This window comes from Salvelinus sp. IW2-2015, unplaced genomic scaffold (genome assembly GCF_002910315.2).
Source record: "Salvelinus sp. IW2-2015 unplaced genomic scaffold, ASM291031v2 Un_scaffold16552, whole genome shotgun sequence".
Lineage (NCBI taxonomy): Eukaryota > Metazoa > Chordata > Actinopteri > Salmoniformes > Salmonidae > Salvelinus > Salvelinus sp. IW2-2015.
The window spans coordinates 168,075-196,007 of NW_019957641.1; the positions used below are offsets into that span (position 1 = coordinate 168,075).

Below are 27,933 nucleotides of genomic sequence, written 5' to 3' on the forward strand. Positions count from 1 at the left end.
TAACCATGACTTTGAGATATATTTACAGTCATGCGATGCTGTGCATGGTCTTGTCACTAACAACTTGAAAAAGCATGCAGTTTATTAAGCTCCAGATGAAATCATCTAAATCAACTTCACAGGGTGGTGAAAGTTGACAGTAATGAGCTTGATGCTCCTTTCCAATAAATATCGAGGGTCTTCATTTGTATGCTGGTGACATTTTTATTTGGTTATAGGCAGCCACATTGTATTTGCGAGCTGTTGGCTATAGCGCATGTGCCAAGACCAGAGTGGGCACATTTGCTAGTTATCATGGACCTTATGTGCCAAAACCATCGACAGAGTTAATTAAAGATAGGACACTTTCCCCACCCCCCCATTTTCACCTAAAATGACATACCCAAATCTAACTGCCTGTAGCTCAGGACCTGAAACAAGGATATACATATTTTTGATACCATTTGAAAGGAAACACTGAAGTTTGTGGAAATGTGAAATTAATGTAGGAGAATATAACACATTAGATCTGGTAAAAGATAATACAAACCAAAACAACATGCATTTTCAACACCATTTYCCCCCTCATCTTTCAAATGCAAGAGAAAGGCCATAATATAATATAGCAGTTCAGGTGCAATTTTGATTTTGGCGACTAGATGGCAGTAGTGTGTGTGCAACGTTTCAGATAGATCCAGTGAAGCATCGCAATACTGCACAGTATTTTGTTTCAAGTCTGCCCAAACGTGCCGAATTGGTACATAACTAAGTACATAACTATAGAGAACATACAAAAATGATATGGTAATACAAAATGTCATACATGATGGATCATTAACTTTCACACATGTAGATGGCTGGGCGGAGTGGGTGTGGAGCCAGAGACAGCAGGGGTTCAAACTGTAGAACACAGTTCCAACATTTGAATATAAAAATGTATTTTATCAAACAAAACTACGCTACATTTTATCTCTGGGACCCTCAGGATGACAAATCAGAGCAAGATCACTGAAGTACATTATTTACCTTCAGAGGTGAATGTTTTAAACCAGTTGCCGTGATAAGTGTTTTGTAGTTGTGCACCATCCTTAAACAATAGCATGGTATTATTTTGCTGTAATAGCTACTGTAAATTGGACAGTGCAGTTAGATTAACAAGAACTTAAGCTTTCTGCCCRTATAAGACATGCCTATGTCCTGGAAAGTTGGCTGTTACTTACATCATTCTAGTCACATTAGCGCACGTTAGCATCAACCGTCCTGGTATAGGGACACCGATCCCGTAGAGGTTAAAAATGGGATGGAAAAGCATAGACTTTTAAATGTATTTTTATTCGGTGAATGAACATTTAGACAACATAATGTGTCRCTTCTTTCTGGGAACTCAAACTCTGCTTCTATGCCGCTAGGCTTCAAGGCGGCATGCTACTTGCTTTTATTCAGCAAGAAAGTCGCTACCAGAATGCTTTCTTAGTGCACGGTGTAATCCAGTGTCATGGTTCTTACCGCGTCCTCATCCTGCACCAGGTCCCAGAGCAGCGTGTTGCCCTTCTTGCACACGTTGTCCAGGTTGATGTCAGTCACGGCGTTGCCAGAGTACTGGTGCTTGTGGACCTGCGGGCCTGCAGAGGAATAAAAAACAGCCGCTGGTGAAAAAGAGAGCCATAGAAAGGTTCAGTAAAGACTTATTGAAGTGCTAAAATGTCTAGCTAAAATATCATGCTAAAATGTGGCAAGGATAACAACAAATCGAGTGACACTAAGAATGGCAATAAGAAAGCAGCCATCTGGAATGGCATACTGTCACGTTTACAGGTAGAAGTTTTTTTTAGCAGAAGCTCTTATCCAGAGCAGTAGGGAGTGCATACATTGTCATACTGGTCCACCGTGGAAATCGAACCCACAGCCCTGGCGTTGCAAGCCAGGGGCGGCAGGTTGCCTAGCGGTTAGAGCGTTGGACCTGTAACCGAAAGGTTGCTGGATCGAATCCCCGAGCTGACAAGGTAAAAACCTGTCGTTCTGCCCCTGAACAAGGCAGTTAACCCACTGTTCCCCGGTAGGCCGTCATTGTAAATAAGAATGTGTTCTTATTTTTATTTGCCTAGTTAAATAAAAATGAAATAAAAGCGCCATGCTCTACCACTTGAGCTACACGGGATTAACTGATGGTGAAAGCGTTTGACTGGATTGCCCCATCCAGATGATTAGTAGAACCGCAACTACATGATTCTCGCTGCTGTAAACTGAGGGCCGTTATCGGTGCGCAATAAGTGGGTAAACCGTTCCGCGAGTGCGGTATTCTGTGAATTGTCCAGCCACGATTTCTGGGAAACCTGGGAATTTTGGGTAAATTTAAGTAAATTCACAACCCTAGGTGCACCGTGCAGTGCAGCCTACCTTGCACCATGTGCTCGTGGTAGATAGAGGCCAGGTTGGGCAGGTGTTGCTGCAAGTGGGAGCTGAGCTCGGCGTGCGAGTTGATCTGCACCAGCTCCTCCTCACAGCCAGACTCCTCACCGTCAAAATCGGCCATGTTCTTCTCCGACTTGGCGCTGATCTGGGAGCTGCTGCAGGACACGTCATCTGCGCTCAGCATGTCGTCCACCATGTGCCTGGTGGATGATTCAATGTTAGAAGGGCAATGCATGTTTTTGTCACTTGAATAAGCCCAAGATTCACGTTGCAAGGAAAACAAATACATGTACACTGAATGTACAAAACATTGCTCTTTTCATGACAGACTGACCAGGTGAATCCAGGTGAAAACTATGATCAATTACTGATGTCACTTGTTAAATCCACTTCAAATCAGTGTAGATGAAAGGGAGGAGACAGGTTAAAGGATTTTGAAGCCTAGAGACAATATATATATATATATATATATATATTTCCCCCCCTTTATTTAACCAGGTAAGCTAGTTGTGAACAAGTTCTCATGTACAACTGCGACCTGGCCAAGATAAAGCAAAGCGACACAAACAACAACACAGAGTTACACATGGAATAAACAAGCGTACAGTCAATAACACAATAGAAAAAAAATAAAGTCTATATACAGTGTGTGCAAATGGCGTGAGGTGGTAGGCAATAAATAGGCCATAGTAGCAAAGTAATTACAGTTTATTACAATTGAGACATGGATTGTGTATGTGTGCCATTCAGAGGGTTAATGGGCAAGACAAAACATTTAAGTGCCTTTGAATGGGGTATGGTAGAAGGTGCCAGGCACACCGTGTTGAGTGTGTCAAGCACTGCAGCGCTGCTGGGTTTCACACGCTCAACAGTTGCCCATGTGTATCAAGATTGGTCCACCACCCAAAAGACATCCAGCCAACTTGAAACAACTATGGGAAGCATTGGAGTCAACATGGGCCAGCATCCCCGTGGAACGCTTTCGACCCCTTGTAGAGTCCATGCCACAACGAATTGAGGCTGGTCTGAAGGCAAAACGGGGTGTAACTCAATATTAGGAAGATGTTCCTAATGTTTTGTACCCTCAGTGTACATCTAGTTCCTCATGACAAATGTAGAAATGATTGACTGGACACTTCTACACATCTATGCAACTACAGGCAACTCAACCGTCTATGGATGGTGTCACGACTCATTTGGACGCCGACATAATTGCTAGTAGTTGGTCCTGATTCAACATGTAGAACCGGCCACGGACAGTTGGTCTTGGTTGGGGTCTGTAGTTGATAGAAGCCTTCAAAGACCCTCATCTCCCGAGGTAAATTTGCCAAACATAGAACATTGTGAAAGAGACAGAAGATACAGGTTAGCGTAAAGAAAGCAAAAGAGATGGTGACAGTCTTACCCTTCATGGTGGTGGTGATGATGGTGGTTGTGAGGCCCGATGAAGTGTCGGCAGTTGAACAGCTCGTTGCCCATGGCGTCCCCCAGGAAGTCCCCGGGGCAGGGCAGGCAGGTCTGCTCCTGGGGGCCCGGGGCCATTTGAGATGAGGGGCCTCCCATCTCTGAATGTTGTTGTTCGGGCCCCTCAGGCCGGGCCGAGCAGGCGTCCAGCATCCTCATGCGGCCCTCCATCGATACCGCAGCCGTTACCATGCCGACGGCTGCCTCGGGGTTAAAGGGCAAACATTTGGGTTTTGGTCCGTCTCCTGCCCCTCTTTCGGTTCTGTCGCCATGCTCCTCCACCAGCGCCTCGCCCGCTTTCCGCTTCCTGACCTCCGGCTGGTCCSGGGGCTGCTTCTGCGGACTGCCCTCGGCCGCTACACCCCGGTTGTTCCCCTCTTCATCCTCTTCGTCGTCCTCATCTTCATCATCATCTTCGTCATCTTCCTCCTCCTCTTCCTCCTTGAGGACCTCGCTGTCAGCCATGTCATCAGAGTGCAGCTCGCTGCCGGGGCTTCCCGCTGACTGGCTGGCACGGCTGGAGCCCGCCTCGTTGCTGGAGCCCTCGCTGTGGCCACTGCTGCTGCCCGGCCCACTGCTGCCCTCCTCCATGCTGTTGGCCGTCTCGTCCGAGCTGCCCTGCATCGACTCCTGGACGGGGCGGAGAGAGGACACCAAATCAGTTCCAGTTAAACCGGCCATACATCAGAACCACGAGACATGCTAATATATCGGGGATATTGACTTAGATTAGCTTTTTGATAAAAAGTCTAAAAAGTTCGCAATTGGAGACAGCGGCTAGGCAAACAAAAAAAACAAGGCATGGATTTCTGAACAGTGCTGGAAAGTAACAGTTTGCTACTAATAGCAATTCCCATTAAATGTATTGAGAACGTGCATCACTAGAGTGCTGCTAACCTCCGTGTCAGAGAGTCTCTGCTGGCCCCGCTTGCTGCCGCCCATCATCTGCTCGTCCATCTCCATGTCGCTACCGCCGCTGTGGTGAGTGTCGCTGTTGTCACTGCTGTCCGGGCTGGCCGCTGGGGAGCCTGGGTAGAGACGAGAAGCAGAGGCTTGATGCATCAGATTCCGCATCTCACAAAACATAAGGTAGTCTATATACAGCAGATATGTTTAAGAGCATATTTATCTAAGCAAGTGGTAAACCATGGTTATTGTTATCTAAAAGGTGTTCAAGACTTTTGTTCCATCCCAGCACTAAAACATCCGATTCAACACCTTGATTAGTGCTGGACTGGACCAAAAACCTGCATACCACCCACTTAACAGCACCGGAGTTGTTGACTATCACTGATCAAAGAATATATATATATATCCCCTTGAAATACACAGACACAACCATCGTACCTTTCTTGTTGCCCATGGGGACGTTGGTGTTGAGCAGCGAGGCGAAGGAGCTCTGCTTGGAGAGCTGGGCCTTTGCGGACAGGGCGTTGTTCCACAGAGCCTTGATCAGCATGGAGGCCAGGTACAGGGTCTGAGGAAGGAGGGTGGGCCGCATAGAATTACATACAGAATCACAATTATAGGATCTTTATGGTGGGCAGGTGACCAAGACAAAGAGCAGCTCTGTTAGACTGGGTGTATGTGACTATAAAGCTCCTTATCAAAGTCATTTTTTATTTCACCAGGTAGGCCAGTTGAGAACAAGTTCTCATTTACAACTGTGACCTGGCCAAGATAAAGCAAAGCAGTGCGACAAAAACAACACGTGGGATAAACAAAAGYACAGTCACTAACACAATAGAAAAGTATATATACAGTGTGTGCAAATGGTGTGAGGAGGTAAGGCAATAAATAGGCCATAGTAGCGAAGTAATTACAATTTAGCAAATTAACACTGGAGTGATAGATATGCAGATGATGATGTGCAAGTAGAAATACTGGTGTGCAAAAAAGTAAATAAAAACATTATGGGGATGAGGTAGGGAGCTGGATGGGCTATGTACAGATGGGCTGTGTACAGCTGCACCGATCGGTAAGCTGCTCGGATAGCTGATGCTTAAAGTTAGTGAGGGAGATATAAGTCTCCAACTTCAGCGATTTCTGCAATTCGTTCCAGTCAYTGGCAGCAGAGAACTGGAAGGAAAGGCRGCCAAAGTAGGTGTTGGCTWTGGGGATGACCATTGAGTTATACCTGCTGGAGCACGTGCTMCTGGTGGTTGTTGCTATGGTGACGAATATGTAGCGAGGGCCTGGCCGACGAGAGCATACAGGTCGCAGTGGTGGRTGGTATATGGGGCTTTGGTGACAAAACGGATGGCATTGTGATAGACTACATCCAATTTGCTGAGTAGAGTGTTGGAGGATATTTTGTAAATGACATCGCCAAAGTCGAGGATCGGTAGGATAGTYAGTTTTACAAGATTATGTTTGGCAGCGTGAGTGAAGGAGGCTTTGTTGCGAAATAGGAAGCCGATTCTAGATTGAATTTTGGATTGGAGATGCTTAATATGAGTCTGGAAGGAGAGTTTACAGTCTAGCCAGACACCTAGGTATTTGCAGTTGTCCACATATCCACATAAGTCAGAACCGTCCAGAGTAGTGATGCTGGACGGGCGGGCAGGTGCGGGCAGCGATCGGTTAATGAGCATTCATTTAGTTTTACTAGCATTTAAGAGCAGTTGGAGGCCACGGAAGGAGTGCTGTATGGAATTGAAGCTCATCTGGAGGTTTGTTAACACAGTGTCCAAAGAAGGGTCGGATGTATACAGAATGGTATCGTCTGCGTAGAGGTGGAACAAGGAATCAAGAGCGACATCGTTGATATATACAGAGAAAAGAGTCGGCCCGAGAATTGAACCCTGTGGCACCCCCATAGAGACTGCCAGAGGTCCGGACAATAGGCCCTCCGATTTGACACACTGAACTCTATCTGAGAAGTAGTTGGTGAACCAGGCGAGGCAGTCATTTGAAAAACCAATGCTGTTGAGTCTGCCTATAAGAATACGGTGATTRACAGAGTCGAAAGCCTTGGCCAGGTTAAAGAAGACTGCTGCACAGTACTGTCTTTTATCGATGGCGGTTACGATATCGTTTAGTACYTTGAGCATGGCTGAGGTGCACCCGTGACCAGCTCGGAAACCGGATTGCACACCGGAGAAGGTACGGTGGGATTCGAAATGGTCAGTGATCTGTTTGTTAACTTGGCTTTCGAAGACTAGAAAGGCAGGGCAGGATGGATACAAGTCTGTAACAGTTTGAGTCTAGAGTGTCTCCCCCTTTGAAGAGGGGGATGACCGCGTCAGCTTTCCAATCTTTAGGAATCTCGGACGATATGAAAGAGGTTGAACAGACTAGTAATAGGGGGTTGCAACAATGGCGGCGGATAATTTTAGAAAAAGGGYCCAGATTGTCTAGTCCAGCTGATTTGTACGGGTCCAGGTTTTGCAGCTCTTTCAGAACATCAGCTATCTGGATTTGGGTGAAAGAGAAGCTGGGGAGGCTTGGGCAAGTAGCTGCGGGGGGTGCGGAGCTGGTGATATGTAGATCAAATCACACTCAACATTTGATTGTCCACTCTTTGCCGTAGCCTAAATTTGCTTAGTGTTGTGTTTCCTTGCCACAATACTAACGAGTATCGCGATACTGGCATCTTCCCGGATCTAGGTAATTCGTAGAATACCATCAACTACCATTGGGCACTCATGATGTGTGGTGTGTGTGTGTACCTGTTCGGTGTGTGCGCTGGGGTGCAGGCCAGACACCAGGTTGAGGACGTGGCGCAGCGGCACCGGGTCCAGGTTCTTGATGAGCGAGGGGAACAGGTCGTGGATGTAACGGCTACAGTGCTTCAGCTACATGGGGAGAACAGATAGAGAGACAGGGTCAAGGAGAACATCAACGGAAAAGAACAAAAATAATTCAATGTATTATGATAGCAAAACTAATTGGTAGAATACAGTAAAGAAAAATAAGTATAAATATGCAAATTCAGAGTAGGAGTGCTGCTCTAGGATTAGGTCCCTCAATTTGATTAGAGGCTAAATGTATACTAAAAATCTGCATTTCTACGCTGAAAATCTTTATAAATGCGGCCTCTGGTGTTTAGGACCTAGTTACCTGAGCTGCGGCCCAGATGCAGTCCACATGCTGGGTGCTGAGCCTGCCCTCTGCGGCAAGGAAGTTCAGGATCACTTGGCACTGTTTAATTATCTGGAACGACAACAAAGAGGCACAAACTCTGCATTAACAGGGGAGTTAAAATTCAGATTGCCCATAAAAATGTATCGACTTGGAATGGGAAAACTTACCTCTATGTGCAAATTTGGTCCAAATATGTGCTCCACCACATTGTTGTTGATTAGCCAGTCAGCGAGTTCCTTTGCTATTGACCTGAAGGGACAGTTTGAGGTACGCTGCTTTTACGGTCCGTGACGCACTGCTAAATCAACTCAATTGACTTACGTTCCATTGTAAAAATCGACAGAACCGACTTAAGTTTCATTGTAAAATCAAATCAATTGACTTACGTTTCGGTGTCGGACACCAGAGACTCATTATTACAGACATCGTTGAAGGTGTGGAGCTGATTCTGTGGGGAGAAAACGAGTAATAAAAAATGTTATGAACGTATGTATGTACACACCAGTGTACTTCATTTATTGAGTTATTGACCCTTGCGTAAAAGTCTTAGTTACATTAGACTGAAAGTCCTAGTGAAGCTTTAATAATGTATACCTGTGTCAAAAACAAAACAGCTGTCACAATGTGCCTCACAGTAACCCGGCCTAGACTCCCAAAGAGCAAGCAACACGGCAGCGTGTGAGCGTGGGTGTACGCGTCTCCGGGTGCACGTGTGAGTCTCACCGTGATTTGGCTGAGGCCGGCCAGCCTCATGGTGAGCGTGGGGGACATGAAGTACTTGAAGGCCAGGTCCAGACTCTCCTTGTCGAAGCACAGCGCGCTGTCCAGCGGCTCCTTCACCGTGCTCCACATCAGGTCGGCCATGTTGCGTGCCGCGCTCTGACGCAGCTCCTGGTCCGACAGCTTGCACAGGTACCTGGGGAGGGACACATTTGGAAAGAAGTTATTTGTGAATTGAGTTAACTTTGTTTAAAACCAGGAAGTCCCTTCATTAGGAGATAGTTTTATTTGTTCTGTTTTGATTTAAARTTGAAGACATGGTAGACAGGTTGGACATAATGACTGGACAAATGGGACTAAACAGTCAGGACTAAGTGCGGGGCATCTATCGAGGCTGGCTGCAACACTCAGAAGAGAAGCACCATGACAATAGTTGGCTACAATGAGAATCTAGTCTTTGCGAACAATCAGATACAGTATGTATTTTTTTAATCACTTCTGAGAAAACAGAAATTTTTCTCAATTCAGGAGGAAGTAGTGATACGCTATAAGGTGGCAATGCACTGGAGTCRGAAAGTCACAGTTCATCATTCTTCATCGACTAAGGATCAAAATGACTAAGGAATGTTCCATTTGGACATCAGGACCAGTTAAACCAGCCCACCCAGGTCACATGACAGAGGTACGACGAGGCCTGCGAGATGTCTGGCTGCTCCAAGGTCATGTGAGGAGAAGCTGACTGGAGCGCTGGCCACTGTTACCATGGCGAGGGAAGCTCTTCCTAGCAACACCAGTTGGTGGCACAGCAAGAAAGGGTTCTCAGCTGCAATTGCTTTCCATCCAGAAAAAAAATATACACAGTCAAGTATYTGATTGAATTTTGAAATTCAACTCAAATACAAAAATATGCTTGCTTTGTAAGAGCATCCACTAAATTCATCCTTGATTTATGCTAATCGACTGCCAATATGCTGGATTACACTATTTGCATAATGTCCTCCCTAATACTACATCCAATATTCAGGGGAGCATCTCTATCAAGTGCGTTTGATTGTGTGTTGAAAAGTGGCGGGCGAGTTGAACAACCCAGCACTGTGTATCCAAATTCAATATGCATCTCAAACAGCCCCTTGGGCCATTTCTGACGGGAGGAGCTCCGACTGCAACAGCAACTCTCCTCTCTCTGCCCCATTTTCTTATTCTCTTACAATGACTGCAGGAAAAAAAGCACTACGCAGCAGTATGGGATGCCATATTGTATAGAGCTGTATTAGATATGGGGAAAACAGCATGACTAACATTAAAACCACTTGTGATTCAATCTGTATTGATACATGCCTAATTAGGGATTTCAAGGCACTAATGAAAACTCACTGGCGGTGAGGAACTAATGATGACTTGATTATCCTCACTCTGAAGTAAATAGAGATTTCACCACAGAGTTTCATTGATATGGAGTGTGTGAACTTACCGTATTACATACGTGCGGAACGGTATGATGTGCTGCATGACGGCGGGAATGTGCAACCATATTCGGATCTGTGTGTGGAGAGAACAAACGGATTTGGAATCAGACTGACATCCCTTGAGATGTGTGAGAAGCAGTGGAAAACCTAAAAACRGATGCCACTTTAACAGAGCTGGCTGACAACGGATTATTCACTGCGATTACTGACGGAGAGAGCATTCCCAAACGAAACAGCTGTGCTACAACATAGAAACTGCATCAAGAACATCTGCATATGGCGCTGAAACAGCATCTGGAGGTAGTGGTAAATGCATCCAGGATTGGGTGGATATATATATATATATTCGGCGGTTGGGTTGGGCTGCACTGTTGGGTGGCTGGATTAATGTATTGCTGCCAAGTGGGCTGTGGTGCCATTTTGGGATCAACTCCTACTCACATTGGAGACGATGGTGATGAAGGCGTGGGCGATGGGGAAGGGCAGGCTCTCCGGCGTGCCTGACTCAAAGCAGTCCTTCATGAGCGACAGACCGTGCTTACCACAGAACAGGCAAACATAGCGCAGCAAGTGCAAGGGGACCTCCACATCCTGGTCACAGGAGAAAAACAAGGTCAATACAACTTTATTGTCCACACGGAAATGGAAAACTAACTTTTGCTTCATATCGCAAATCATAGTGGAAGAGACTGGTGCAACTCAATGGTTTCAAGTGGTGTCATACCCTCATCTCCTTTTGGTTTATCAGAACTATAGGTGAAAGCAATATGGTGGATGGATGTATACTGGGAATTTGCTTTCACTTGTCTAGTTATTTCCCACCATCTCATGAAGGAGAAGAGATTATGGCTTTTTTGCAGTCTATTCAGGACAGAGTATGCAGACCAGAGTTGGGTACATAGTATAAGAAATCTTTGAGCATTTGYTTAAGCCTGCCTGGTGTGCCAGATAAGTAGGGAGCTTCATCAATAAGTGTATCGATGACGTCTTTACCACAGTGGCCGTACGTACATACTCCAACCAGAAGCCATAGATTACAGGCAACATCCGCACTGATCTAAAGACGCTTATAAGAAATCCCGCTATGCCCTCCGACGGATGTGGCAGGGCTTGCAAACTATTACGGACTACAAACGGAAGCAGAGCCGCAAGCTGCCCAGTGACAGGAGCCTATCAGACGAGATAAATTACTTATATGCTCGCTTCGAGGCAAGCAACACTGAAGCATGCATGAGAGCACCAGCTGTTCAGGACGAATGTGTGATCACGCTCTCCATAGCCCATGTGAGTAAGACCTTTAAACAGGTCAACATTCATCTGGCCGCAAGGCCGTGTACTAAGTACGTGTACTAAGAGCATGCGCTGACCAACTGGCAAGTGTCTTCAATTACATTTTCAACCTCTCCCTGTCTGAGTCTGTAATACCAACATGTTTCAAGCAGACCACCACGGTCCCTGTGCCCAAGAACACCAAGGTGACCTGCAGCACTCACGTCTGTAGCCATGAAGTGCTTTAAAAGGTGGGTCATGGCTCACATCCAACACCATTATCCAAGAAACCCTAGACCCACTCCAATTTGCATAACGCCCCAACAGATCCACAGATGACGCAATCTCTATTTCACACCACACTGCCCTTTCACACCTGGACAAAAAGGAAAACCTACATGAGAATGCTATTCATTGACTACAGCTCAGCGTTCAACACCATAGTACCCACAAAGCTYATCACTAAGCTAAGGACCCTGGGACTACACCTCCCTCTGCAACTGGATCCTGGACTCTTGACGGGCCACCCCCAGGTGGTAAGGGTAGGTAACAACATATGTGCCACGCTGATCCTCAACACGGGGGCCCCTCAGGGGTGCGTCCTCAGTCCCCTCCTGTACTCCTTGTTCACCCATGACTGCATGGTCAAGCACGACTCGAAAACCATCAAGTTTGCAGACGACACAACAGTGGTAGGCCTGATCAACAACGATGAGAATCTATAGGGAGGAAGTCAGACCTGGCAGTGTGGTGCCAGGATAACAACCTCTCCCTCAACGTGATCAAGACAAAGGAGATGATCGTGGACTACAGGAAAAGGAGGGCCGAGCATGCCCTCATTCTCATCGACGGGGCTGTAGTGGAGCAGGTTGAGAGCTTCAAGTTCCTTGGTGTCCACATCCTTCACTGTAAAGTCTACACCTGATGTATTCGGCGCATGTGACAAATACAATTTGATTTGAGTATTCCATTGGTTTTATTCCAACTAGGCAAGGTCAATTAAGCACAGAATACTATCTGAACTCCGGTCTGATGCAGACTATGAACTTTGTCCACTAAAAATATCCCTTAAAAGCCCATTAAAAATGTTTAATATGGTGGAGAGGTACGAGCTGGAAAGTTATTAAATTAGCCTGAGACAAATTATTGTACTCCGGGGAAAGATCGACAGTACTTGGAGGTGGAAATGAGCCTCAATTTAATAAAACCGCAAAATATACTGCAGACACATTTCACACCTCATGTGTACGTTGGCCTRAAAAGCCACAAGAGGGACCTGAGATCAGTGTTTAGAGAGCCTTCTCCCTCTGTCTCCCCTGGTCCTAAAGGAAACATTTGTAATTGGACCCCTGAGGGAGAACTATTCTAGGACCTATTGTTAACCAAATCTACACCAAACCTCCTCGAGTGAAAACCCATTACAACAACCTGGGAACAGTGTTCAGAGTCCTGCCTCCCTACTCTCCCAGCCCTAAATGGGACATAGCTGTTGGGTTCTGGGCATGCCACTTTTCATGCAGCTTCCCAATAAAATATAAATAGACCCAGATGTCATAAATCACTGAGATGAGTAACATGACCACAGGAGTGAGGAGAGGGGACTAGGAGGAGATTGGCGATTGGTCAAACAGGCAGACCAGACATTAAGGCATGGGCCTTTACTTCAAAGGACTTGACGTAGGATGCGTACCAAATGGCACCCTATTCCCTATATAGTGCAGTACTTTTGACCAGAGCCATACGGGCCCGGGTCAAAAGTAGTGCACTCCAAAAAGGGAATAGGGTGCCATTTGAGAGACGTAGATGTTGCTGTAAAGAGTTGGAACCGACACAAAGCGACAATCAGGCAGATTGAGTATTGTGTTTTTGGACGAAACAGTGGAGTAGAAAAAACAAAGAGGGCGGAGGAGTCCTTACGTTCATGTCGCAGAAGGAGCCGAGGATATTGCTTTCATGAGCAGAGATGTCCTGGAAAAAGGAAACAAAAAGAAAGTATGACGAGTATATTGTATACTGAGAAATGTTGGAGAACATTTTAGAACAGGATGACACCAATGTCATTGTCAAGTATCCCATGGAGACAAATACTGATTCCATAATAGAGTTGTGTGTATGGGCGCATGTTTTGCTTTTACCTCTATKGTGCAATGTGTGTTGTGTCGGCGGTACATATTAAACCATTAATGCTTTGGTGGGGTGGGTGTTGTGTAGGGGGAACCATGTTATTCGTTTACCTCTACAGTGGGGTTTGGGTATGTATTGTGTGGTATCAGGGTGTGTCATTCCATTACCTCTATGGTGGGGTGTGTGTTGTGTTTGTAAGCCGTGTACAGTGGGAACTGAATCTGGAAGATCTTGGCGGCGCAGAGCAGCAGCTTCTCCCGGTCCTCGGTGCTCCACGAGTCAAACATGTCCTCCTGGGCCTGGCTGTCCGTACTGCTGCTAGCTCCAGCCTCAGACGCGCCAATACCACTACTACTTTCCTCTGGCTTGGGGGCCTCCTGCTGGGCCTGGCTCGTCCCCTGGACTGGGTTCTGGTTGTTGTTATTCTGGTTCTGCTCCGGGGCGTCCCCGGCGGCATCCTCCTCCGCCGAGTCCCTCTCCACATTCAACGGCTCGTCCTCAACAGGCGAGGAGGGCGGTTGCTGGGGGTGTGGCCCAACTCCAGTTATTCCACCCCCTCCCTCGCCTCCCCATTCTGTCWCGGGCCCCTCCGCGCCACCTGTGGCCCCGTCCCCTGTGTCAGTGACGCCCCGTTGGCTGGTGGCGCTGCAGAGGCGGTCCCTCAGGCTGGTGACCTGAGCGATGACCAGGTTGATGAGGGCGTAGACCAGCTGGTTGAACACCTCCAGGTGCTTGTACTCCTTGAAGCAGCATAGACATTGCCTGTGGAGGGAAAGGAGGGGTGGCGAGAGAGATTGAGTGAAATGCGAATCACGAAGACCCACCGGTGAGTCACAGTCAACTCCTACTGGGGTCGCAGTTCGAGGCTGACTCATTCCATGTGGATGGTCAAGGAATCAAAACGTTTGGGAACCATAAAAAGGCAATGCACAGTCCACACTGCAGTGAACTGCAGCTTCTGCTTGTGTTGGCCTCAACAACCAGCCATCTTTAGAGAGACTCATCTATGGACTCAATTCAATCAAACTTGCATTGAAGCGAATAAGGCAAAGAAACATACTTTTCTCCCCATATTCAAATAAAATAGCAAGAGGAGCCTAGTTTTAGGTATCTGCAACAGAAAAGATTCAGTTCACTCACATTCTGAATAAGACATGTAAGTAGGCTTTAGTTGTATTAACAACAATKCAGAATATGCATTGGAGGATTTGATTGAATGCAGCCCTTGATCTATTGAGCTCTGTTCATGAATTCTGTTTCTTTTGACATTAACGTAATGTTAAATGCCTGTCTGACTATATTACTGACCATCCTATTTTAGAAATTATCTCCCCCCCAATGTATTTTGATAAGACAGCAACCAATTAACGCACATGAAGGATCCCACACAAACGACGGATCCCACTAATCAGAAACACAAAGAGAAGAATGCAAAACTAGAGGAATGCCTCCAGTCAACTTTCCCTGATCAGTCAAGCACTTCTTCCCCTGATCTCACMGAAGTGGGAGAACAACTATGAAAGGTCAACAATTCCTCAAGGCTCTTCTCCGCGCAGGCAGGCAGGCACGCACACACACATCTAGTTAAACAACAATAAAACCACCACTAAGCAAGACGAAAAACCTATTATGACCTACTTGTCCTCTGGTGACCTTACCTAGCCTGCATGCTAAGCTACACTTAAAACACATTGGTTAGCCTTTAGCGCTAGTAATAAATTATGAATTCATGGCTGATAATGACTTCAGAGAGTTATCCAGGAGCAGATATCCTCCCCTTTTAAATATTAATGGYCTACGTTCCAAATGAAACACTTTYCCCTACATAGGAGTCAAAAGAAGTGCACTAAATAGGGAACAGGGTTCCATTTGGGACGAATCCGTGGAAGAATAATGAATGCGGGGAACAGAGGAGAGCGGGAGACTGACCTCTGGGTCCATGAGCTGATGTAGCTGAAGACTCGTAAAGCATGCTCCTTCTTCAGCTGTAGGCCCTCATTGCTGTCTGCATCCGATACTGGGGGKGAGAGAGAGCAGACAAGGTGGTGAGTACAGTTCAATGTACATGGAAAAGGCAAGTGTAGGACATGACACTTGACCCACACTGCTTGTTCAAAGGCTACTAGCCTATATGGTGGCCACGCGCTAGAAAATAGCACACATTGGAAGCTGAAATTGCAATGCAAATATTTGAGGCATTATCCAAGACCGTTGAAGATGGAAGTGGTTGTCAGACACTTTGCTACAACAACAACAAAATATATTTCCGGAGGCGCAATGCGAACGGTCCTTTGGTCAACAGGAGAACAGAGATGATCGTCTCTCTAGTCTGGATGGGAGACTGACCCATGGAAGTSTCAAGCCTCTGGTGAGAAACGTGCCTCAGCACCACATTAGCACGGCGCCAGGCAAGGCTCCCCATTGCCGACAACTAACAGGTACTCCACACCAACGTGCCTTCCCAAGCAGCATTGGCTTGTACTACAGGCTAAAGTCAGCTACTGTATTATGTGTTGGTGGCTAGGAATGGGGGTAGAAATACATTTCACTATTTGAATAGTATCAGACATTTTTGTCGGTATCCGGATATTAGAAATAAACTAATGTTATTAACCTGAGCACTGTTGCACGACAAAATGCCGGTGAGATGGGAGCGAGCAGGCAGGCCGAGGTAGTGTCTACACTTGACACTTACATGCGACTACTGCTATCAGAACACGAAGATCGCATTGAAAAGTCACTTTGCGGTGTTACTGTGTTCAGATTGGGCTGACCACTTCAGGAGATGGTCAGGGACGCATTGTGTGCCGATTTCTCTTAAGTCTGGATGTAAACAGGCTACCGAAATCGCAAACATTGGGCGATGTTATCAGCAAGCACTCCTCCCACAAGTCTCCAGAAAGCGTGTGTTTTGGGACCGAGAGGCACCTTTTCATTGTATTGTTGGAGGAACTACACTACTGGTCAAAAGTTTTAGAACACCTACTCATTCAAGGGTTTTTCTTTATTTTTACTATATTCTACATTGTAGAATAATAGTGAAGACATCAAAACGATGAAATAATAATGTTTTTGTTTGGCTGGAGTTATGCTAACCCGTTTGTAATCCATTTAGCATTGCTTGCTCTTGACTAGCTACAGAGGTTAGCTGGCTAGTTTGCAACACTAGTTCGCTACTGCAATCARTTGTTGCTGTGTTATCATATTTTGCCTAGTCCACTGTTTTTAGAATGCATACTGGCATTTGAATATAGCGCTGGAAAAGGGAATCCGGACACACTGTGGACACCAGACACATTTAAATGTAGGTGCAGACGCATGACATGTTTGGAATTCCATAAATCAGAACTCTATATCAGAATACTAAATCTGCATGAACTGTCAAGTCTAGACACGGCCAGAGAGAGAGACGCTGCCTGGCTACAGCCTAGACTAGCTAACTTGTAGCAGCCAATGTTATTTATCATCCCATGTAATAGTAGTGCCYGTCTTGACTGGAGTAGCCTACAAAAACTATAGGTAGCTTGGCTAATTGAGGCCACATTTAGCACCCTCTCCCCAACCCCATTCAATAAAACTAAAGCCTACCTATTGGTTGCTCGYTGTAGCYAAATCATTTWGCTAATTATTAATTCCGTAATTTAATTCCGTCTCAATGTGTAGTGAACGCTCACTACACATTGAGCCTCTTTGATTGGCCAACATAAAACAACAAGCGACACGTGAAGGCTACCAGACAGCTACCGGACTTTTTTAACAGGGCAAGTMATAAATACTTAAACAGTTGATTTTATTAAATTAATCATTTTAACTGTCACGGACCTTGTATCTAATAATGTCACATGGATATTTTAATTTTGAAAATGCCTTTGTGTTAAAATAGGCCTATACATTTTCTTGATGCAAAAATGTATTCGCACAAGTATTCAAATACTAACATCCTTTAGGATATTCGTATAACCATGCACATCTCTATTGGTGACACACAAGCATACACACAGACAGTCTCAAAACAAAATGTCAGCAACGTGTGGGGCAAGGCATGTCCAATGGAAGGTTATTGCCGTGTCAAAAGTTCAGCTCAAAGTTTTCTGTGGAAAGTGCAGCATTGCCTATATTATTCCGCAACCCCAAAGCACTTGTGTCTTTCACAAAGTCATTGATGTAAATTAAAAACATTTGTGACACTAGGGAGGCTGCATTTGTGATGCATCATTTTCAGCCGCACCCACCCCTCAACCACAGATCTGTTGTTGTTGTACCAACAGGCTATTTTCTGCTCTCAGAACAAAAGACAAAACGGACCATATTGTCACTTCACATTGGCGTACATGCCAAGGCTACTAACAAGAAAAGCAAAAGGACACCCCGATGAAAGCGTTAGCTGATACGCAAAATGACTTAGCCGACATATTAAAGGCTTTTTAACTTGGAAACCCACACGAGTGCTTTACGTTAGACTTTTTTATGCCACTTCGGACCCATTTGTGGTTATAATTTTTGTTGGGTTTTTCTAGTACTATTTCCCGACAAGAGCACCTGTGGTTGTTTTGGAATACTTGAAGAGATTCTGATACTTATTTTTCTTCACTGCCAACTAAAAGTTGGACTTAAGATAAATTGCTAATGAAATCAAMTACACATTGAATATTGCACGTTATGTTTGAGGGAAAAGTGTCATTTAAAAAAGGTGCAGCCTACATGCAAACTTTGTGACAACGTTTCCATACCTGACTGACACTAGGCCTCAATGTGACATTCTTATCACGCATAGGGCTTAATAACAAGACTGGAGTTGTGCCAAAACACTACCAAGAGAAACAGAACACATAAAGCGGAACTAGTGTCTAGGTAAGTGGGTCTGTTCTTGAGATGAAGAAATAACAGGGTTCTGAAGTTCACCAGGGCACCTTGTCTTAACCCGGACCTAACTGTGTGTGTGTCTGCCTTTATTCCCTTCTCAACCACTTTATTAAAATGTTGTTTTATCTTGGACTAGACTCCTCCAAAATTCCCAGCTCCCTTCATAAAACAATCCATGACATTGTGTTCGGTGGCCTGTACCAAAATCATTGCGATCATCCCCAGATAAGACAATCTGAATATCCCAGCCATTGTTCTGACAGCAAAGCGTTGAGCTTGTAACAAAACATWAGAGAAGGAAAATAGACACCTACAAGCAGGGCTCTGCTGAGCTCAACTGCCTGCGTTGGTGGAAGTAACGTTAGTTGGCTTAGGTGCTGATCGACGGTCAGTTTGGCTTTTTACATCAATGGATTAGTGTTAGGCTARGGGTGGGCATGTAAGCTGGTCCCAGAGATCTATGCTCAAGAGCAACCTCTGCCTTGCTGGCCACAGTGCCAGACAGCATCTTAAAGCAGGGTGTGTGGAGATTGACAATGGCAGTCACATGTTACATTTTAGTCATTTAGCAGACGCTMTTATCCAGAACGACTTAAAGGAGCAATTAGCAGTGTCTTCTTCAAGGGGCCATCGACAGATTTTTCACCTAACTGGCACGGGATTCTAACCAGTGACCTTTTGGTTACTGGCCCAACACTCTTAACAGCTAGACTACCTGCCACCCTGCAGGATTACTTGCACAGCATATTCAATAGCAGGTTGAAACCCTTCATTCCCTCAGTAAGTCCCTCAGTAAATCCCTCACTTCCCTTGCATGCATGCAGCCACACACAAAACATTCCCGGCTTCATGCATGCCACTACAGCAAATTTGGGATCAGGGGTCACCTAGTGAACGCACACATGGGACTGCCAGTCTCACACACATGGGGCTGCCAGTCTCACACACATGGGGCTGCCAGTCTCACACCCTGACAAGACTCTCACACCTCTACTGGCGGCAGCCTGGTGCCGACAAACACTCACACAGAGGTGTACTCTGTTTTACTCAACAGAGGGAAGACCCCCGTCACATGTAAAACAGCAGCTCTACTGTGAAAACATACTACTGTGTAGCCTACTAGCCATTTCAAAACCATTGTTCATAGACATACATGTGGGCCAGAGAGAGGGTGTTTTGCTCAAACACAAAGGGAGGCCGTTTTAGAACACTAGTGGCATAGGCCTTCTCCTCCACACACTTTCATAATACACAAGGGAATGTGTGTCCACTGATCAACATGGCCAACATTTAAGTAAGGCTACATTTCTCTTTCTGTAATTTGYCTACAAACCACCAAATTAATCTGAGCACCTAGTGTCATACTCATTGCTCATTTGAATAACAGATTTGCGGAGGGGATAAGTTGTAATATTCCATTAATCTAGTTTATTTTAAATGTGTATTGACAGGATGAAAGACCCTTTGAGCTGCACCATCAYGATCCCCCTTTCAAAGGGGTCTTGCAATAATCAACCCACAACTGCTTTACCATATGGGTTTGGATATACTCCCAAAACATGGAGACAATTTTAAAAAACGATTACTCCCCTCTTGTCCAAGTCACCAAATCAAACGTTTAGTCACTAATATCAGACTGACAATAGGTGTAAGACAAAAATATGCTTGGTTACTAGTTTTAAGATTAAAATGCAAAATCCCATATTATTGATGGCAAACAACTCATATGGCATGAAGCACAGTACACCAGGCCATAAGGCAGACTGTCAGCAGTGTCTTCTTGCTACCATCGCCAATGCATTCCCATATTCAGTTCGCTAACTAGGTAAAACAAGCACACACCACATATACAAATCCTTGCAATTTCATAGAMGTATAACTAGCTATAAATGCAATGGCGGAAACAAGAGACGTAGCCCTAAAAAAACAACCAAAAAATGGGCCTTTGTTTATTCGCTCCCATATCCCGTTATGAAAGCAATATGGCCTAGTTAGCTAACGTTACCTCGTAGCTAGCAAATAATCTTTTCTAACGTTACTGTCCATTTCAATCTTAACTAGGAAATACATCCAATGGCATTCGTAGGCACATTTTATTTTGATTTAGAACAAGCTTATAATAGTTAACTAGCAAACAAAAACTAAAATGAGTCATAGTTGGCATATGTTACATGCCTAGCTTGCTAGCTAGCTTGCTTGTTTAATGTATTTACGTAAAGAAACTAGTGACCCCATATTACTCAGCTAACGTTAGCCGACAATGCTAAACATTTTCTTGTAATCTGGCAAAATTATATTACAGCGCCTGTGGCAACTCAAACATGAAAACTAATCAGTCCGTTTTGATGCCAGTTGACCACAGCTAGCTGACTAGTCAATGAGTTAACGTTAGTTACAACTCGTTAGTCAACGTGAAACTGACAAACATAACCAGACAGGCTAGCTAGAAAGAGCGAACACGCCTGCACAACATAACCACTTCCACAGTCACCTCTCTAGTCTCGGACAAAAAAAAGGCACATGCAATGTGTAGCAAACATTTGTTATGGCCAAATGCATGTCAAACCACATTTATACAGGCAGTTAACCAAACTGTTAAGTTAGCTAGCTAACCAAGTTAAGATACAATGGCATCAACCCAATCTAATTAGTTAGCTAACTAAGTTAAATTATGTTCAGAATCTCGTCTAGCTAGCAAGCCAGTTAAATCTGCTCAGGCATCCCCTTCATCCTGCAGCGATTTGACAGAGACAGGCCTCAAAGTTGCAGACAAGGTTCCATTTACATTCAGATCATTAATTCAAGACAAGGCCTTACATTGGCAGCTGTCTGGCTAGTGGAGAACCGGGTACGATTGCTAGCTGTCCAGCTTCCATCAGGTAGCCTGACTTAGCTAACGCTAGCTAGCTAGCATTAGGGGACCACTACGGCACCAAAACATTTAATAAAAAATGTTCACTTACTTTCATTTAAAACCTCCACCAGCTCGGCGCAGTTTTCACACATTGTTCATTAAGAAATAACAAAGGAAAAGTGTAGTCAAACCATTGGAAATTGTTGATGGATACGAATTGTTGGCACCTGGTTGTTTTGGGGGAAAAGGCCCGACGTAGTGGTTGGTGAAGGTTTGCTAATGCATTAAATAAAATAAGGGAGAGTAATAGATTCAGATTGAATTTGATACTAAATATCGTTGATAAAGTCAAAAAATAAGAGGCATTAAGATACAGAGTCGAGTCAATATCCAATCGGAGCGTTACTGGAGAGTGTAGATACGGCAGCCATATTGAAAAGGGGTGGGGGCACAGCATGTTCATAATTCGTAACTTTCCGTTGTCTCCTTCGCCTTGTTCGACTTTTTCCGCTAGTCTCGCGGTTACACCATCAGCAATAACTGTTTACAAATGGCGTTTCATTCACAAGCAGCAGACAGTCGAGAGCACCAGCCAGTAGCCACTGAGGGGATTCGATTATCTGGCCCGGGTTACCCCAATGAGGGAAGGATACACCGGGTTAAAAGTGATTTAATTCGTTTTGGAACCGGGCTGCCTCCAGGGCGTGTGCCAGGTGGCCCCTTCAGTAATGACTAGGATTGTTTTCACATGCATAAGTGATTGCTTTTGATCTGCTTTCCCATTGAGAACTCTTTTGAAATTTCCAACATATATTTGATGGAAAATATATGTTTGTTTCAGGACGAGTCACAATGCTGCCTTGTTGACAACATTATAGAGCGACGCAGATTACGGTTCGATTTGAGAGGGTGCTCCTCCCTCACCGCTTGTGCCCTTTCACGTCACGGACCATAGACCGGTGAACTGCGGTCATGTTTATAGATGGCCCTCATTGGCACCAGCAGACAGCGCACCTTGCAGACATTTTATTAATTTGGGGAATTTGTCAGAGAAGTAGTACTATGCCACGGCATCGTTTTTTTATTATTTTTTACTCCAAAGTATTTAATTAAGTAATTTGACCTTAACATTCAACCTTCCTCTCAAAATGCAGACGTATCAGTGAGTGTTTAATGGTTTCAAATCCTAATTCAGATATTGGATTTAATAACCTTCAATGATGGAAGGAAACACACACAGAATAGGACATACACAGTTTTGTAAAAATAACCAACTTTATGTTCCCATAGTACTAAGACAGCTTTACAAACAGGATGATATGCACATAACCTTCCTCTGATCTAACATTCTTGTCCAAATGTCAGAGCAGTCAGTTTTTGGTGCAAACAAAACCTGACTCGCCACATAAAAACTGCTGCCAAAACAGAAACAAAGGAAGCAGCGTAATTTACCGTCACATTCATCTGCAGGCTCCTCCAAAAAACACACAGTTCTTTCTATTGGAGCACTTCCTGACACTACAGCGCTTTTTAAAGTAACCTTTTTACGTGTGCTTTTAACATATCTTACATATAAACAAATAGAAGGGGTGTTGGTGGGGGGGTGTAGGGAAAGAAAGAGGGTTAAAAATAATTATTTCAACTTCATGCACGGCTAAACAGAGGATGACCAAACATATAAAGCATGAATTAAGAGGGAAAAGCAATACCGTATTATTACACAAATGACTCTGTATAAAATGCGTCCGTATGCAAAAAAATGTGAGTGCCCGAATCATAGGCGCAATTCTCATTTACATATTGGCATTGATTTGGTCGACAAAGCACCTCTCAATCTCACACACACACACACACACACACACACACACACACTTGACAAGAGGAGCTCCCAGCTTCTCTTGGCTTTCTTTTTTCCAAAAACTGTACATGTTTACTGTGGTGTTCGTTCCTATGTGGCAGCGCTCAGTCGCACATCTCCTCGGGGAGCTCATGGGGGTTGAGGATGCCGGGGACGGACATCTGCAGCTTGTGTTTCTCCTCCTGGGCCTGCCGCAGCGACGTCTCCCGCTCCTCCAGGAACAGGTCTGTGGTGTCCTCGCCAGCAAACTCCTGGACAGGGAGTAAAGAGGAAGTTGAGTGTGAGGACAAATATCATGTCCATCTACCATGCTCCAGTGGTTTGACACCTCAGACTGATAGACACGCGAGGGCCAGAGAGTTACTAAGCGTTTGCAYCCATGTGTGTGTGTGGCTACAAAACCAGAGTGACTCACCTTGATCTGCACCAGGAAGTCCCTCAGGTGCTCCTTGAAAGCGGGGATGTCCTGGTTCAAGCTGAACAGACCTGTTACAAACACCTTCACCTGGGCACTGGAATGGAGAGGAGAGTCAGGATCACAACACAATCACCTACCTACAGTAAGTAGATCACTTTAGATCAACTAGTTATTGTCTGTAGTACAAATGTATCCCCAACACCAATGTAAAAGAGATGAGGCMCATGAACTACAGATTCACTGTGGCAGCCATTTGGGCCAGACACACTTACTCTTGTAGATGGGGGAAGGCTGTCTTGAGCAGGTTGGCCACGTATTCCTGAACGTAGCCCTGGTTGTTCTGGCTGGCTGGGTTGAGGGAGGCGCTGATTTTACCCTCCTCCACCAGGTTGAACATGTACGCCAGGATGGACGCGTGCATGGTTAGCCCTGCAGAAAGTCAAGCATAACATCAATTATACCCACGCTTGTCTGGCACTCACCAATGGCACTTAAGCACATTGTCGTGTCCATCTGCCATGTCTGTGTTTGACTCTGCTGCGATGTGACATCAAAGTTAAATATCCCCATCAGGAATCAAACCATCTACCCATCTAGTGTAAAACAAGGACTTGGATTCCTCGCCCGTACCCAACACTTTTTACAGTACCATAGATGTTTCCGGTGATATTTAAACGTCAGCCAACGATCCCACCACCCCCTCACCTGCTGTGTGCGAGGTATCTGTGACGACAGAGAAGATGTGCTGGAGGATGTCACAGAAATAGGTCTGGTAGAAGCTCTGTGCGGCAGCCTCCTCCTGGGCCACRTTCTGCAGCAGGGTGTAAAGAATCTGCAGACCTGGGGGACATAACGAGACAGACGGAGAAAGAGAGGATGTGGGATGAGTGGCTTGATGACAATAATAAGCAGGGCATATTCCACAATGTACCGAAACAACTATTTTCTCAGACTCAGATTAAGCCTAGTCCTGGACTAAAAAGCTGTTCTCCATTGGAGAAAAAAMAGCCTTAGTCCAGCATTAGAGTTCACCTGTGYCTGAAACGCCCATAATATTTGAAATATAGAGTTAAGTGAACTGCATTTCACCTCAGAGGAGTTTGACAACCTCATTCATCAACACAGATCCAATCTCGTGAAAGTCATAGTATGTATGAACAGGTAGGTAAGGCCAAAGCATATGTAGGGTCCTACCAGTGTCTGCAACATTCCTCATGGTGTGTTTGAAAGCCCAGATAATGGAGTCCAGAACCAGTTTGAACTGGGCCGGGGGAATGGAAAGGAAKGCCGGGAAGCACTGCGAGTTCACCGCTTGGAGGAGGTAGAAGAAATGGGTCCTATGCTCTGGGTACTCCTCAAAGTCCTGGAGAGGAATATAAAGGGGACAATTAAAGTTGGACAATGTCAGTGGAATTACTTTCTATAAGGAATAAAGACTGCTTGGATTATCTCAGTCATATACAGTCTTTGTTCACATATACAATTACAAAAAGTATCCTGTGTTCAACAATCCTGCACAACCATGCATTGTAAAGACTTGACCAATTGTCTGTAGTACAAATTTATCCCCAACACCCACACAAAAGGGATGTGGGGCCCATGAACTACAGGTTCACTGTGGCAGCCATTTTAGCCAGTGCGGTCCATTGTGGAGGAAGCACCGAATTTGACAAGGCTGCACACGTAACAAATGTCTTTCTGTTAATGTTCCTTTGACATCATGTGCAGTCTATAAGGGCCACTCAGGCCAGCTAAGAATATGAACTAATTAATAGATTACAGCATTTTTAGTATAGTGCTATAATAGTATAGTAGAGGAAACATCTATGAAACATACTTTATTGATCATGTTCAAAGTGCACTCGAAGACTGCGTCGAAGATCTTCGGGATCTCCCCGGTGATGTGTCCTCCCAGCTTATTGACGATGGTCGCCATGGTGCTGAGCACCTCAGGCTCTCTGGCGGCGGGGACRTTGCGCTGGTAGTCGATGAGTACGGCCTCCAGCAGGGGCGGGACAAAGTTCTCCCCCACCTGAAGAACCATGGAACGTGGTAGAACGTGACCAGTTAATAAAGGGACATTCAATCTAACAAAGCAAACTGTCAGATAACTGAGGGCTTGGGGCTCTACTGGGGGATAGTGGTGGCTCAATTCATTGGCACCATAGTTATTTTAGAGGAACTAACAGGCAAATGCTATATCTTTGTCTGTGATGTGAGCTATTCTCTGCCTTTTCAACCTGTAAGTGGATGAAATTGTTTCCATGGGCATGATGCCTCTGGATAAGGTTAGGGCTGTGTGGAGTGCAAGCTAGTCCAGACAGCGAGTTGGATCTTTCTGGTTGTCTTTCTGCCTCCCGTTTCTCTATGGTGTGGTTTAGACAGGCCATCTATGGTCTGAGAGACGCCCGCTCTGATCCCACCATTAGATTAAGATTTTCTGTTTATTTAACAAGGCAAGTCAGTTAAGAACAAATTCTTATCTACAATTACAGCCTTYTAAGAGGATCTATAGATAACCACTGGTCTACAGCATTCCCTACAGGCTGTGACTCTAGATTTAATTAAGACAGGACAAACTCGCCATTTGTGGGTCGTTGGAGCGGCTGACCCAACCTGAGATCAGCTTGAGCGTTTCTCTCTTCACCGTCCTCATGCTCCGGATCAGGGGCTGCTTGGTCACCATCTCTCCTAGCAGGACAATAGAGCRTTAGTTAGCTAGCATAGGGTTTAGTGTGTTAGCATGGAGGTAGAATTGGAGAGCTCAGTGACGCTAAAGAAACGTTATTATGCCGCATTCAAAACTGAGAACTTCAGTGCGTTCAAGATAACTGGGAAATCTGAAAAAAGAAAAAAGAGAGCTCCAACTGAGAAAAATCGGTGTGAATGGTCACCCAGCCCCGACTTTCCGACTCGAATATCACTGACGGCATGATTTGACATCGTATTTTTCCAGAGTTCCCAGTTGTCTTAAACGCACCGTTTGACTGGGCTTATAGTTCTGTGACTGATGCCGCAGACAGTTAAGCACACACACACTTTGACAAGCAAGTGCCTCAGGCATACAAGAGTGACAGACCCACACACACCAAACAAATAAGCACCTCGGGCACACAGATCAGATAGACCAGAGACAGACGACTAGGCCCACACGTCTCACCGTTGGTCTGGATGGCAGAGGAGATGTTCTCACTCAGACACTTGTAGACATTGAGCATGTCCAGGTAGATGCGTCCCAGCTGCACCACGAAGGGGTGTCCCACGGCCTTGCAGGCCCGCACGTTGGTCTTCAGGATGCTGCCCAGCTGACGCACCGTCTCCGCATCCTTCAGGATGTCCACATTCTGGGGGAGAGAGTCAACAAGTCAGTTGAAATGCTTTCACCGCATCTTCAGACAACATATGTTAAGTCGCTCTGGATAGCTTTTACCTCAAGTGTAAAAAGATGAGGCTTTGCGAGTTGCTATTTACAACAACAAATGGGAGCAAAAGCATTTGTTGCTGATAAAACGACAAGGGCATCTAAGACGGTGGGTTTTCCTCTTCATTTCTCCATGGCACAGTGGTACAAGGTGGGTGACACCCTTGTGTTGTTTGGGTTGTGGGGGAGATGTTCRTGGGCTATACTCAGCATTGTCTCAGGATGGTAAGTTAATGGTTGAAGATATCAAATCAAATCAAATTTTATTAGTCACATACACATGGTTAGCAGATGTTAATGCGAGTGTAGCGAAATGCTTGTGCTTCTAGTTCCGACAATGCAGTAATAACCAACAAGTAATCTAACCTAACAATTCCACATACTCCTACCTTATACACATCCACACAAGGTACAAGGATAAAGAGTATGTGACATAAAGTATATGAATGAGTGTGGTACAGAACGGCATCAAGATGCAGTAGATGGTATAGAGTACGGTATATACATATGAGATGAGTACTGTAGGGTATTAAACATAAAGTGGCATAGTTTAAAGTGGCTAGTTTACATGTATTACATAAAGATGGCAAGATGCAGTAGATGATATTAAAAGATACCTATCCATACATATGAGATGGCGTAATGTAGGTATGAAACATCTATATTAAGTGCAATTGTTTAAAGTGGCTAGTGGTACATTTTTACATAATTTCCATCAATTCCCATTTTTAAAGTGGCTGGATTGAGTCAGTATGTTTGGCAGCCGCCGCTAAATGTTATGGTGGCTGTTTAACAGTCTGTGATGCCTTGAATAGAAGCTGTTTTTCATCTCTCGGTCCCTGCTTTGATGCACCTGTACTGACCTCCCTTCTGGATGATAGCGGGGTTAACAGGCAGTGGCTTGGGTGGTGTTGTTGTCCTTTATGATCTTTATGGCTCTCTACATCGGTGGTGTAGTGTGTCCTGGAGGCAGGTAGTTTGCCCCCGGTGATGCGTTCT

General features: G+C 45.1%; 2 protein-coding genes, 1 non-coding gene and 1 pseudogene across 3 annotated transcripts in view; all 4 read right to left on the reverse strand.

Annotated features, from left to right (window-relative positions):
• Positions 1-21,681, reverse strand: part of LOC112080877 (ubiquitin carboxyl-terminal hydrolase 34) — a 65,065-nt gene extending 43,384 nt beyond the window's left edge. Inside the window, exons 1-16 of the mRNA XM_070442739.1 lie at positions 21,347-21,681; positions 15,450-15,537; positions 13,688-14,282; positions 13,314-13,364; positions 10,569-10,718; positions 10,133-10,200; positions 8,665-8,857; positions 8,328-8,389; positions 8,109-8,190; positions 7,918-8,010; positions 7,527-7,652; positions 5,203-5,332; positions 4,753-4,883; positions 3,797-4,485; positions 2,377-2,591; positions 1,486-1,601 (exon numbers count right to left, since the gene is read on the reverse strand). Coding sequence (XP_070298840.1) covers positions 1,486-1,601; positions 2,377-2,591; positions 3,797-4,485; positions 4,753-4,883; positions 5,203-5,332; positions 7,527-7,652; positions 7,918-8,010; positions 8,109-8,190; positions 8,328-8,389; positions 8,665-8,857; positions 10,133-10,200; positions 10,569-10,718; positions 13,314-13,364; positions 13,688-14,282; positions 15,450-15,537; positions 21,347-21,389 — 2,832 coding nt within the window. The 5' untranslated portion in view covers positions 21,390-21,681. The remainder of the gene's footprint in view (positions 1-1,485; positions 1,602-2,376; positions 2,592-3,796; positions 4,486-4,752; positions 4,884-5,202; positions 5,333-7,526; positions 7,653-7,917; positions 8,011-8,108; positions 8,191-8,327; positions 8,390-8,664; positions 8,858-10,132; positions 10,201-10,568; positions 10,719-13,313; positions 13,365-13,687; positions 14,283-15,449; positions 15,538-21,346) is intronic.
• A 1,142-nt stretch (positions 21,682-22,823) lies between these two features.
• Positions 22,824-26,878, reverse strand: LOC112080872 (exportin-1; the record flags this gene model as incomplete). Its single annotated transcript, XM_024146800.2, has 8 exons — positions 22,824-23,346; positions 23,511-23,607; positions 23,786-23,942; positions 24,219-24,353; positions 24,708-24,876; positions 25,351-25,545; positions 26,098-26,204; positions 26,674-26,878. Coding segments are annotated over 8 exons (1,212 nt in total), but the record flags the coding sequence as incomplete, so codon positions are not given.
• Positions 23,684-23,810, reverse strand: LOC112080878 (small nucleolar RNA SNORA5; annotated as a pseudogene).
• On the reverse strand, positions 25,057-25,193 carry LOC111971111 (small nucleolar RNA SNORA5). Its single transcript, XR_002878219.2, has one exon. It is a non-coding gene; the product is annotated as a small nucleolar RNA SNORA5 (small nucleolar RNA).
• Positions 26,879-27,933: the final 1,055 nt, after the last annotated feature.